Source organism: Bactrocera tryoni, chromosome 5 (assembly GCF_016617805.1).
Source record: "Bactrocera tryoni isolate S06 chromosome 5, CSIRO_BtryS06_freeze2, whole genome shotgun sequence".
In the NCBI taxonomy this organism is placed as follows: domain Eukaryota; kingdom Metazoa; phylum Arthropoda; class Insecta; order Diptera; family Tephritidae; genus Bactrocera; species Bactrocera tryoni.
This window is the reverse complement of record NC_052503.1, coordinates 56,128,545-56,142,981: the sequence shown is the minus strand read 5'-3', so window position 1 is coordinate 56,142,981 and position 14,437 is coordinate 56,128,545. Positions and strand designations below refer to the sequence as shown.

General features: G+C 34.2%; 1 protein-coding gene across 7 annotated transcripts in view; it reads left to right on the top strand.

The window, feature by feature from the left end:
• The window catches only part of LOC120777119 (formin-like protein), an 87,883-nt gene that overhangs the window by 42,624 nt on the left and 30,822 nt on the right, over positions 1 to 14,437 (top strand). For all 7 annotated transcript variants that reach the window (XR_005705480.1, XM_040108262.1, XM_040108260.1 and 4 more), the window contains one exon: positions 12,884 to 12,967. Coding sequence is in view for 6 of the 7 variants with exons in the window: in XM_040108262.1 (XP_039964196.1) it covers positions 12,884 to 12,967 (84 nt within the window). In the remaining variant the exon portion in view is untranslated. The remainder of the gene's footprint in view (positions 1 to 12,883; positions 12,968 to 14,437) is intronic.

Below are 14,437 nucleotides of genomic sequence, written 5' to 3'. Positions count from 1 at the left end.
TTATTTAAATCTTTAAATTATAGTATTTCTGTATATCAAAAATGGGTTCAGTCCGTCAATACTTCCCTGAGCCCCCATATACCAAATATAGAGATTTTCGAACTTCCAGATGATTTTATGCTGGATATATCGCCCAATATTTGAGTTACCTCAATGAAAATTACAGAACATATTTTACTCACAAAGTATTCCTCTGGGCGAAAACTTGATCTAGCCCCCATATAACTATTACCAGGATTTTCAAAAGTCCGGCTGACTTTACTCCATGTGATTGAATGTGAGGTACCTTAATGAAACCCAGGGAACATGTTTTTAGTATGTGACATGATAATAGTTAATAGATAGAATCGGGTCGATACTACTCCAACTCCCGTATACTACGTATAATGATTTTTTAAAGGTATTTTCCTGGCCTTGGTTCTTGCAAGTTGCAAGAGTATAAAATGTTCGGTTGCACCTGAACTTAGCCTTTTCTTACTTCTTGCCAATTAATCCTTACAGAAATAATACGTTCTAACATATTACATTATATGTAAATACATACATATGCACCAGAGAACTGCAACGAGTCATAAATTTTTGTTCATAATCGGGTATTGATCCGTTACTCTGTCTGATTCTGTCAGTTCGGTTCATGTACACGAATTGAACCGTTTATCTTCAAATCAGCGATAGAGAACAACTTTGAATCACTAGCGATCAGCTTATACTTGATGTGTTTATGAACGTTCGCATTAGTAGAAAATACCCGAAGTGATACATACTGATGCTTCAATGATTGAAATGATCTACAGACTTCGGTTTGTATATCATCCCCTAAATATTGATTTACTCGTGCACTTTTGTTCTATTTCAAATACATATGTATGTATGTATATATGTACATGGAATTTATATGTATAATGGAAATTCCACCGAGTACATACATATAAAAAATATATGTATATATGTATGTATGTACGTACTCGATGGAATTTCCATTTTTCCATTTTTTCGCATCGAAAATACCGAAGCCAGCCATACCGTTTATTCAATCGTGATTGCCGAAGAACAGATTGTTCGTGTTGCATCAGGTCAGTTGACGCTGGCGGGTACTCGAATTGATCAACAATGTTGTCTATGCTGAACAGAATTGATTTGATTGTGTTTTTGGCACGAGTGTTTGTTCTGATTTAATTATACTCGTTGCAGCTCTCTGATATGTACATACATATAATATATGTAAGTATATTTTCGTTTTAAAACTTTAGCAAACTTTTACGCTGACTATTTTGAAAAACTGAAGAACTCTCTGTATATTGTGGTAATTTTTAACATCAATAAAACACCGCTGACTCACCGCTAAACGTGAAACACCCGATGCCTAACAATTGCGTTCCCCTATTCTCTATATCTGTCATTTTCATCAACTTCCAACGTTCCACTCACATAACCCCAGTTACAAAAAACTATACATACAAGCGTTTTTTGCCCACCGAGAGTAGATAGAATAATCGTGTGCATATACTCGTATGTATGTATGTGTATTGAAATTATTTAATTTATTTCTATGCCATTCGTTCCTTTATTCAATAAATTCAAATGGACACGTCCGGTGGGTTTGTATGCATGTTGTCATTGTTAGGCTTTGTTGTTATTACTCATTTTTTGTTTTTGTTCGCAAATTTATACACAACACTCCTGTTTGGCTTTAATGCGTGGGGTTATAAGTAATAATTACGTATTTGTGTGTATACTTATATGTATGTATGTACGTGTGTATGCAAACAGGTTATGGGTTGTAGTCGCGTTTTTCATACTTAAAAAGGGGGACAAATCAACAAAAGCAGCTTGACAATAAAAGCTCAATCACACAAAGTTTGCGATAGTTTATAACTACAAAAAGGTTTTCACAAAAACTGTAAAATATTGAATACAAGTTTATAAAGTGTGTGTTCGAGCTGAAGTCCCCCAAAACGGCATTTTTATCTATAAATATCCAATACCAACAAAATAAATAAAAAACCAACAGGAAATTATTTTTTGTGCAAAAATTACAATGTCAATGAGTCTACATACTTATACTTATGTACAAGGTGCGTTCCAAAGTAAACAGGACTAGCGACAGGATAGAATCTAGCGCCGCCTGGTGGCGCTATATACATATATGTCGACTGGTGCGTTAGAATCAGCTATCTTTATCGATTGTCCAGTGAGAACTTCATGACATTTCATTGATTGGAAGTGAAGTATTGCGTTTTAAGTGTCAGTATGTTTGTGTTATCGGTGCGAAAATGAGCTTCGAACAAAGAGCCAACAATAAATTTTGTTTTAAAATTGGTAAAACTTTTGCCGAAACGTTTCAATTGATGAAACAAGTTTATGGCGGTGATTGCCTATCCCGTAGCAGAGTGAACGAGTGGTTTCAACGTTTTCAAAGTGGTCGTGAGGACATAAATGACGATCAACATGTGGGCCAATCAAAATCAGTTATCACCAGAAATTCCATCGAAACTGTACGTGAATTCATCAAAAATCAGCCGAAATAATCATTGAAACTCATGGAAACGGAATTGAACATCGATTTATCGCATTTTGACCGAACATTTGGGCTTACGAAAGGTGTGTGCACGGTTTGTTCCTCACAAATTGACTGACGACCAAAAATTGCTCAGAATCCAACATTCGAAGGACGATTATTTGACCAAAGATCAAAATTTAACCATTAACCACTCCCCGTATTCACCTGATATGGCACCGTGCGACTTCTTCCTTTTCGGAAAAATGCTTTTGCCCATGAAAGGAAAGCGTGATGCAGACGTAGAGGCCATTTAAAAGGCTTGCACCGGCACACTGTCGGCCATACCGGCCAACGAGCTAAAACACTCGTTCGACATGCTTTTGGACCGTGCAAACGCAGTATTGAAGCAGAAGGAGACTATTTTGAATAAAATAAATTGATTTTGCCGAAAAAACCATTTGTTCTGTTTTTTTTTTGAAGTCCTGTTTATTTTGGAACGCACCTTGTACTTGATCATACTGCGAGAATCCATTATTCCAACAAATCGTTGAAATTTTTAATAAATCTTTGTAACACTTTTTATAAACCGTTAAAAATTACTTCGTTTTAGTCATTATTAGATGTGTATTTGTATCCGAAGTATTTAGCCAACTATGCTTCGCGTCACACATCGTAAGCTAATGCTAACTGAAGTTAAAGACTTCGAAAGACAATACATACATATGTATGTATTTGTGAGATAATATGAAAAATGAACAAAGAAAAATGAAAGGAAAAGCACATAATATATAAACTTACATTTTTACGTTTGTAGCTTTAAAACTGCCGGAAGAGATGCACAAGTGTTAAGGGATTCGGTGGCATACCTATCCATTGTTAAAGTTAGGTAAGACAGCATGTTGACACATTAATGTACATACATATATGTATGTACTTGTATGTAGAAGTTTTACGTCGGTAGAGTCGGCAAACTGTTGAAATGAAAATTCTTCTCGATGAAGTTGACGCATGGAACTTCGCCTTTATTATATTTGTATATAGAGTGTGCCTTTTTTGCCTTTTTATGTCAATTAAGTGGCGTTTGTAGATTTTCTCGTTAACTTGCTTATCAACATTCTTTTCTGACATAATGAAGACAAAGTATATAAGTATGTATGAACTATGTAAGGGAAGTGAAATAAAATACGCGCATGTTTCAGCTGCCAAAAACCTTGAGAAGTTCTAGCTCACGATATAAACACTAGAGACTCTTATATACAATAAGTATTATAGCATGCGAAAAGAAATTTAAAAGTTTTACACGCACAAAAGATTGCGATGCAGTGCATCTAATTGCATCAGATGCCAATAATTGAGATGAATGATGCGAGAGAACTTGGTGCGACAAGCATCTGCTTGAAACAAAAGGCTTTAATTTCCCACTTTTGACTTTTATTCGTTCCCTTATTTGCTCTTCGCTCAATTGCATTATCAACATGTGCATTAATCAGCATATACACATACATAGATATGCACATATTTATAAGTATGTATGTGTATGGAAGTCTGTCATTTTCCGGCACTGCCCGTACTCATTTGTAGAACCAGTTGTCTGTTTTTTTCTCAGAGAAACGTAATAAAAACATCGCGATGTGATGAAGGCGAATATGAAGCAACATACACCTATTACTTTCCATTTTTGTTGATAACTCAATTTATTCGAGCTCTTTATTGGTGTCAAGGAATGAACTTCATGTTACAGATTGAAATAATTACTATATTCAGTCTTGTTAGTATTGTAAAAATTTATTTGTATTATATTACATTACATATTTATTTCTTATAAAAGAGGCAGTGCCTTGTCTTTGCGAGACCAATTGTTTGTTTTATTATATAGGCCACATTATTTAACACGTCAAGGGTTTTTAAACAGGTTTCTAAAACATCAAATTTATGTTGCAATGATTTAAGTTGTTTTGGTTTGGAGACCAATATAATGTGCCTTGAATTGGATATGGTTTAAAACTTAACTTGCTTAAAAAAATAATGCATTAAATTGTAACTCCAAGAGTTTCCTAAAAAATGAATGAAGCGTTAAAGTTGTTTGACGTTTTTCCATTATCTCAAAATGAATATTATTTTATGTCAAAAAATGCAACTCAAAACTATATTCCTACTGAAATAAGAGTGAATGAATGACAATTATCGCGCTAGTTTCCGTAACGACACTGCGAACCAGACGGCACCAGAGCAAGACAATTTGTTCGTTTGCCTCAAAACACAAAAATTAATAAGAATTAAAAAAGGCGGCAACCATGAATTGTACTCGACAAATTTAATGAAATCTTGTCCGTTTATCAGAGATAATTTGAACGAAATATTACCAAAATAGTGTCCGTCGAAGTCAGTGAAACGTATTCATGCCCTGTTATTGGAATTGCTTTTGTATAAAAATAATAATGAAAACACTGTGTTCATGAAATTTGTCCAGTTATGGGAGATGTCCAGCTATGAGCACTGTCCGTAGTGGGGTATTTCACAGTATTTTAATAAAGATATAATCTTTCTGTTATGGTGAACATTTCCAATTGCAAGTGGGAGATGATAACTACATCTTTTTCTTTCCAGGATAACGATGAACTTCGTATATAATACGAGTAGATAAGCTATTGTTTATGAATATTTGGGTTGCGAAAGCATTGTTCAAAGTCGGAACCGCAGGCTTTAACCAATAAAAACAGCACGGTAATGATTCTGAGCAGTGTCTGAATCTATTCAGAGTTATTAAGTTATGGAAAATTTGATATGGGACAATGGTTGAAACATGAACTATAATTTTACTCGGAACATCGCGCCATACGAGCGAACAACACGCGATGAACTCAATTCAGAGCGAAAAAGGATGCAACAGCCAATAGGCAGAGTTATGGTGTCTTTATTATGAGATCTATTCTCTATACTGAAGTGTATTTTGAATTAAATTGTAATTCGTACTACAAAAAAAAAGTAGCATAAAGTAATAAAATGCAAAATATCCTTCGAGTTTGGTTTAGATACCTATAGAGGAAAATTTTAAGACGGGGAGACTCATCCACTTTTCACTTACTTACTTACGTATGTTGATTCCCTGATTTTTACGTATCTACAAAACATATGTATGTACATATGTATATCAGAGAATACTTATATACCTACTTATATATATAAGTATGTATGTATGTATGACGAGACGAATATGTTTAGTTACTTGGGTAACATAAAAATGGGACAGAGCTTAATGGTATTCAGATTCATGCTCAATTATCTGAATACCAGTGCACTTATTCATGCAGACACATGTATGTATGTACATATTTACACGAAAGCTTTGGTAAAGTACATCCGCTACAATCATAAATTACCCATAAAATTATGAATTTACATAGAACCATTAAAACATATGGTGCATGAGTATGTATGTAATATGTGCACGGAGAGTAATCATATTAAAATCGCGATGCATTTACTTTTGAATAAAATGAGTTTGCTTAGGCTTTCGATCATTCGTATGAATATTTGTAATTGTATACGTGAAACTATACACAGACGGAGAGAGATATGTATGTGGGTGCGAGTGAAACAACACATTTGTTTATAAACAAAAAATATAAATGCAAACAACGAAAAGTGTGTAAAAACAAAAAAGCTAAATAATCAGAAAACAAAAGCATAATGACGCATCGCTAAAAGCTTTTACTACTCTACATACTTATATGATAAACGCAATAAATAATTGTCAAAACAAATAAAAAGTCGAAAAGCAGTATGATGAGTAAGCCGTATTTGCCTTTTTCGGCTTTTCAGCGATGAGCTTTGTGGAAGTTCTGATTTTTTGTTGTAATATGCAGTAGAACTTTGTTGTCTGTGCATGTATGTATTTATGCGTTGCTTGGAAGAGTGGAGGAAGAGAAAGCTTAAACAATCATACTGATGACGTGATTCAACGGACGGATTTGCTTACAGTTGCGGACGAAAGTTTACGTACACCTCCAGTTTTCTTAGTTCTGAAAGTAAAATAATTCTAAAAAAATGAGTTGATGCAGTTTCATTTCAATCTTCTTTCTAATCACTAAACAAAAACTTAATAATATTTAACTTATGTATAGTAGAACAACAAAGTTATGGATCAAAAAAATAAATTTGGTGATAAAATATTGAAAAGAAGAAAATATTTGTTAAAATTTTAAAGAAGAGACTAGCGACGGTACAGGCTTTTGAAAAAAAATCAAACCTTGTGCTTCTAGTGAGGTTAGGCCGAGAAAGTTATCTCGTAGAAACGTCGTAGAAATGTATTTGATAATTTATGATGTTATGGTCTGGAGTTTCGGACTAAAGAGGGAATATTATGTTCATCACGAAGTTTGTAACACTCAAAAGGTAACGTGGGAGATCGTATAAATTATATATTTACGTAAATGATCAGTATGATTGTTTTGTCTGTATATACGCGAGCAAGTCCCTCAGCTTTGGAAATAACACTTCGAATTTTTACACACGATCTTTTCTTCCCCACAAGCTACTCATTTTTCAGAACCGCCGATATCGTACAGGTATCGCCACAGGATATACAGGTACGAATATACATGCATATACATATCTAAGTATGTACATATACATATGTATGCATGGTACAAATTTAGATCTAATTTAAAGGGTTAATGTCCTCATTAGAGTGAAGGCTGACATCACCCGCCGTTCAAGAAAAGCGATGGACGGGACTAGGACTGAGACGAGTAGGTCCTTGTGGCATTTACTACAGTTTCCATATAAAGGACCGCAAATTTGGTGTGGGATTCGTGGTGGGAGAGAGACTCCGTCGCTGGGTACTATCATTCACCCCGGTGGATGAACGTTTAGCTACAATCCGCATCAGAGCGAAGTTCTTCAACATAGTGTAAGTGTAAGCACCACCAACAATGTCAGCCTGGAAATCCAACGCGAGATCACTCTTGCCAACAGGCAATTGAGAAGCAAAGTCCTTTCTCGACAAGCAAAAACCAAACTCTATAAGTCACTCATAATTCCCGTCCTGCTATCTGGTACAGAGGCTTGGACGATGACAACAACCGATGAGTCGACGTTGCGAGTTTTCGAGAAAAAAGTTCGACGAAAGATTTATGGTCCTTTGCGCGTTGGCCACGGCGAATATCGCATTCGATGGAACGATGAGCTATATGAGATATATGTATGTATGACGAAATTGACATGGTTCAGCGAATCTAAAGACAGCGGCTACGCTGGGGAGGTTATGTTGTCCGAATGGACGAAAATACTCTAGTAAACACTGAAAGTATTCGACGCACCGCTCCCGCGGACCAAGTGGAGAAGGACCTGGTTTCGCTTGGATTATCCAATTGGCACCACATAGCGAAAAGAAGAAACGACTGGCGCGCTGTTGTTAACTCGGCTATAATCGCGTAAGCTGTGTCTACGCCAATAAAGAAGAAGAGAAAATGAAAAAAACTTTGCATTCAATTTGAAGCAGATGCTGTACGGTACTGTTCAAATATTCCGTTATGTTTTTTTTTGTTAATAATGCTTAGTCTATGCTGACTTTAGTATACAACGCAACCCATTCCTGCGTGGATAATCCCATGTATTGCGAAACGGATGCAGCTACTAATAATGGTAAAAAATGATCCATTTAAATCATCGCGGCAGGTAGCAGTCGATATTAATCAGTCTTTAGGGCTAAAGATATCACCTAGACTTATCAGAAAGCGTTTGAATCAGGCAAAGTTTTTCGGACCCGTTTCGAGGAAAAATGTATTTTGCAGTGCCGAAACAAAGGTTAATAATATAGGACCATATGGCAGAATATTAGTCCATCGTACTAAGTGTCAAGAATATAAAACTAAATATATCGAGAAGACGATAAAAGACGGTGGCTGAAGTATCATTGTTTGGTGGCATTTTCTTGTAATGGTATCGTCCCGATCGTGAGAATCAATGGACAAATGGGCAAGTTTCAGTATTTGTACAACATATGCTTTCGGTTCTATGCCAATCAAATGGAAATTTATGCATGATAACGAACCTAAACACGCCTCGAAGTTAGATAAAATTGATTTTCTGAATAGAAAGTCGATATTTGGAATTGCCCAGTGCCAAATCCTGACTTGAAATTGAAAGCCAAAGGAATGAAGTCAAGGCTAAAACTGTGGAGGTTAATTATAAAAATATGGGTAATCTCAGGTCTGCTATATCTAAAGATAAGTGACAAAATCTCTAAGAAAGTAAAGGTCGCAGGTGTGAAGCAATCATCAATAACAAAGCTACAGCACAAAGTATTAACAATAAAAGTATTTGTAAGGACCAAAATTAATAAAAATTCAATTGGAACTAAACTGTCCCTCTTTTACCAGTTTGTGTCATTAATGTGTCCAGCTTATTACACCATAGATTTCACATTTTGATCAATATTTTTTTACCAATGAATTGTAACTTCAGTATTTACTTTAAGCTCACTTTAGAAAAGCTCACACTTTTATTATTTATTAAAAACATTCGCGATACTGTAAAAGAACGAATGTAGCTGCCATACAAACTGAACAATTAAAATCCAATTCTTGTATAGAAACTTTCTTATTCGTGAATCTATAGATGCAAGCGAAGTTAAATTGTTTTCCTATTTCATTTAAAATAATCTCGTCAATAAGTAATTATTATACTGCATTCAGAAGCTTCTAAAATACATACTTATCTACTCATTTATTTTCGTCTATGAGTTTGTTCACTTTAGTCGTGTCTGTCACATTCGACATATTTACATAATCAGAAAATCAAACAACCTCGACAATGTGGAACACTACTACAATGAAACCTCTACTTGCGGACATCTCTCTTAACCGGACAAAAATTGAGGAACCAAGTTTTTTCTTTTTACACAATTTGCACTCTAACAACCGAACACTCTTATGACCGAACGAGGACACTATTTTTACTACTTTTTATTTTAGTCAAAAAAAAATTAAATTACTGAAAGAAAAAGTAAAGAAAACAATAAAAAAACGTCTAAAATGCGGACAACGAAGATCAATAATTAAGTAAAAGTAGAGAAACAAGCCGCGCAGCATCTTTGCAAAACGTTTGCAATTTAAGTCACCCTCGAGATATTAAACTTAATAATATAAAGTTAGTAAAAAGTAAAGGCTGGTTGTTATTTTTCATTGGGGGTGTTTTTTTCGTGGCGTGTCCCAAACTCAGCGCACAACCCTATGTAGGGGATGTTTCGCCTTCTCACTTTTGCTCGCCTTCAAACTCACTTAAATGTAATAAAAATTTTCGTCGTAATAAACATTAATACTTGGTCAAAAAGACCGGAAGTCGTGAGCTGCTTCAACCATACGTAAAAGAATCGTTTCTAGCCACTATCAAGTGAAAGGCGATCAGAAAACTTTCCTCACTTGCGTGAACTTCTACACATGACTCCATCCTACAATCCTGACTAAATATTCGACGCAGTAAACGCCAGAGGAAGCAGAGGAAGAGGAAGACCTCCACTCCGTTGAAGGAACAGGTGGAGAAAGACCTGGCTTCGCTTGGAATCTCCAATTGGCGCCACCATGCGAAAAGAAGAAACGGCTGGTAACTCGGCTATAACCGCGTAAGCTGTTTCTACGCCAGTGAAGAAGAATAAGAAGACAATAATATTGACTTTGTCAATATGTCTAAAGAAAATATTAGTGGGGAATTATCTGAAAGAGAAACCGAAGACCTAAATGAAGTACATACATATGTATGTATGTATGTGCTCAGAATGTTGGTCAAATGAAAAAGTTATCTTGAAAACGGTTTTATAAAACAGGATTAAGGAGGATCAAGGATATGGTCAAAAAAATTTTGAAAAATGTATTACCACAAACGAATTTATTTAACGATGACATACATACATACATCACAAAAAACAAAAATAAAATACCTACAATATCTTTCAGAAATATGTATTTTAATAAAGTTTTTATTCGTTCACTCCTTTAAGCGGACACCCCCTATAAGCGGACAAAAATTGTGGAACCGTCAATGTCCGGTTGTTGGAGATTGTACTGTACTTGCAAACAAAATAATATTGTCATAACCTGAAATTAAGAACTGGCTAAAAGAAATAAGCGAGGAGACACCGACTGGCGACTCCAGACGTGTAAATATGTTAAATAAGTTAATAGATATACATATGTACATACATACATACGTATGCCGCCTAAAGTTGTCTCCATCAATTGCTGTGTTAACACTGCAATGTTCAGGGCGTGCTAGAGTAAGGGATGTCAGATAAGTGGGAATTTTACACATGAGATATTGTTTGCACTCCGTCTAATCTAATTTGACATGAAACAATTCGATTTGAGAACGCAAACTACGCGGTCATACATAAACGAAAATGTCCACTGATTTCGAAAGATGTCAAACAAATAAAGTAATGTTGCGATCGGATTTTTATGTTCAAGCCAATAGCTCGAAAAGGGAAAAGGGAAATCTTCTCATAAAAACTATTAGTCGATCTAACTAAATATTGAGTGCTGTTACCCGATTTCATGAAATGTATCATCATTTAAATAGGTTAGCATATAGGTTAGTTATAAATGCTATTACTAACACTTTTTTTATTCACATAAATTTTTAATAAATTTAGCTTTACTTATTCATAAAAAGACATTTGAATTATTTGAATTCAACTTCCTTTTTAGCACATTAGATCTTTCACACATTTAACAATGTGCAGAATTAAAAATTCCAACCGGCCTACAGAACAATTGTCGATTTAAGTTGTTTTTTCCAAAAAAAATTCTTAATCCCTTTCATTACAAAAACATTTGACTAATAGATTAATCAAAATTGATAATCACAGTCAAGCCGTATGCGAATGATCATTCACCGTCAAATATTTGACTAACCGTTTTTCTTCGTCATTTTAGTTTTTATAAACTTCATGAGGTATTGATACTTGTTTTTCTAGCAACTATTATCTACAAGCTGTATAACATGTCGTTAGAGTATTCAAAGTCGTTTACTACTACTGCATAAGTAGTCTTAAGAAACACTCACTTCAATGTAATAAAAATTGTCGGCGTAATAAACATTAATACTTTGTTTGCATAACGGGAAATATATATTTTTGCATACTAATATGTAAAATTCCTTACGGTACTATTGGTTGAATATGCAAATCTTGTTAAATGAATATTTCTTTCTAAGCTTAAAGCTGCTGAAATGACTACTCTGTATTGGTAATTATGCTAAGTAATAACATGCTGTTTACAAAGAATATTTTATAGCCATACAAATTTATAATTCTTATGTAGTTGTCCATTTAATTATTCCTGTCTACATATTTTCTACAATACGGATTCAGGCTTAAAAAATGTAATGCATGCGAGTATAGACGAGAGTGTGGCCAAAGTAAATATGTAGTATCTTTTTTTTTTAAATCCTAAATTTAAGCGAAGTGTCAACTTTTACACATTTTTACTTTTATTATCTACTATATATTTTATATATGTATTGTAATTTGGAACCACTATATTTTCTTAAAAATATGGGTTTACACTTTCTTTTGGGGATAGTAAGGTTAATTCGAGCGAAAAAAAGCATATTTTCAATAACTTTTTTTTAAGATACAATCAATATTTATTTATTTGTATAAATATAGCATAATTATACGATATTTAAAGAATATTCTGTGAAAGTTTCATAGAAAAATATTAAAAAATGAGCCGGTGATTCTCTTCGCAGACCTTCCAAAAAAAATTGATTCGCGGTGAACCGCATAACTCATGACTGGATCATTTGAAATTAAAATACCAAATTGATTTAATTAGTTGATAAGTTTCCTCAGGTAACGCTGTCCATTTTTTTTAATGATTTTTCAATTTTTTACAGCGCTCGGAACTCAAAATACTGATTTTTCACCAAAAAATAAATTTAAAAATAAGTTAAAATTAAAAAAACTCGACAGCGTTACCTCACAGTTTATGTAAAGAAAGACTGTGCAAAATTTCAAAAGGATCGGTTCAGTAGATTTTGAGCTACAGAGTTCACCGGCTTCGGAAAAGTGAAGTGTGAGAAAAACGCGTTTAAAGTTTCACAGCCGCTCACAATCAAATCGGAGGGTGGAGACTTACAAATGTATATCTCTGTCAATTTTGCTTTAATTGCTTTCAAATTTTCACAGAATAATCTTAAGATATTGTACATTAATATAAAATAAAAAGAATAAAAATGCAAAAAAAAAAAAATACCTTACTACCCCCTTAAGGTAAAATATTATGCTTTGAGCTTCACAAAAACCTTGAAAGTCCCTTGATTATTGTATATACATATGTACATGTTTTTAACAAAAATATAATTTTTTTTCTTTTTCTTCAGGCTTCAATGGACCTACCTCCGGACAAAGCGAAGTTGCTCAAGAATTATGATGATGAAAAGAAATGGGATATAATATGTGATCAGGTTAGTGAAAATGTGCTCAATAGTTTTTAAAAATTTTTAAATATAAAGTTTATTTTAGTTATAAATTTTCAATAAATGTTTAATTGAAAAAGTTGATAATTTTTACTCTTATGTCAGTTTGGTTCGATTATGGGCTATATATTAGAAGGTAATCCTGGCATTCTCTTAGAAAAAAAACTGCTTATCCAGAAAATATCCTTGTAAAAATTACGAAAATACATAATAGGTTATTAATAAAATTGACACCAGTAGTTGATTGAATATTTAAATGAATATATTTTTGGTGAGAAGCAGAGGTGAGACTCTAGTTGTGGAAGACCGCAATACAGTAGTTCACTATTTCGAGGAATAATGGTGTTACATGTTCATGGAGAAGTAAAACTTTTGCAGAACATCGTTTTGAGATGCCCACAATGGTTCCAATCCGAAAAATTCATGCATTCAAACCGTTTTTGAAGAGAGGACAAAACCCTTAACTACGAGCCATGAAGCTAGAATAATAGTGCATAAGCATAAAAGGCCTTATATTAAAATCTGTAAATTATATTCTTTTTCTCTGACTATTTTTACAAATAGTTCAACACGTCGGTTTTTAATTTTTAATTTATTTTTGAAAGCTTAGTTGAAAAGGTTTCCCTTTTAAAGTTTTCTTCCTAATAAACTTCACTTAGTTGCTTTTGAGCTATCCCAAAGTCAACTCCATAGTTGTTGTACTTCTAACATTGTAAGTGTATCACGTACTTAGGAGAACATGATCGCATCTTTTGGTCGAAGCGCTCTTTATGCAATACTCTTAATATTTATATATGGAATGGTTCAGTTAGCAACTCACTTTCTGCTGAACGTCTATGAAGCGGTATAAGCAGTTAAATGTGTAACACAAACTTCTTTGAAGCGTTGTATTCAGCCTCAAGTGAATGAGCTGAATCACAAATTTGAATGCAGTGGCAAATAATTGAACTACACTCGGCTCCCAGTGCTACCTATTCTGATTGAACGTGCTTCGCGCACACATTTATGCATTTACTTTTACAAATAGCGCTCCATCGACGGCAATTTTCTTGATAAAAATACAATGCAAACAGTAGCATAAGCGAAGCAAAGACGCATGGTGGAATAAATCAAATAAAGCAACTTGTTGGCAGCGACATCGTCGCCATTGCGAACACACATCGCTGCGGTGGCGCACATTAGTCACCCTAGATCGATCGTGGCAATCAGCAATTGCATAAACTCTTGCAACAGCCACATGCCAGCTTGGTGTAGAAAGCTTCGACCATACTGTAAATTACTAAGAACGTAAACAACTCTAAATACATACTTACATACTTATGTCGATACCTAGGCATTTCGAGAATTGCTATACATATATATTTTTCTTACCCGCCATACTACCAGCGGCTTTGAATGGTTCGACATTACTTATCTGTTAGTATTTGTAATTACAACGGTTTGTAAAAAACGCGGGAA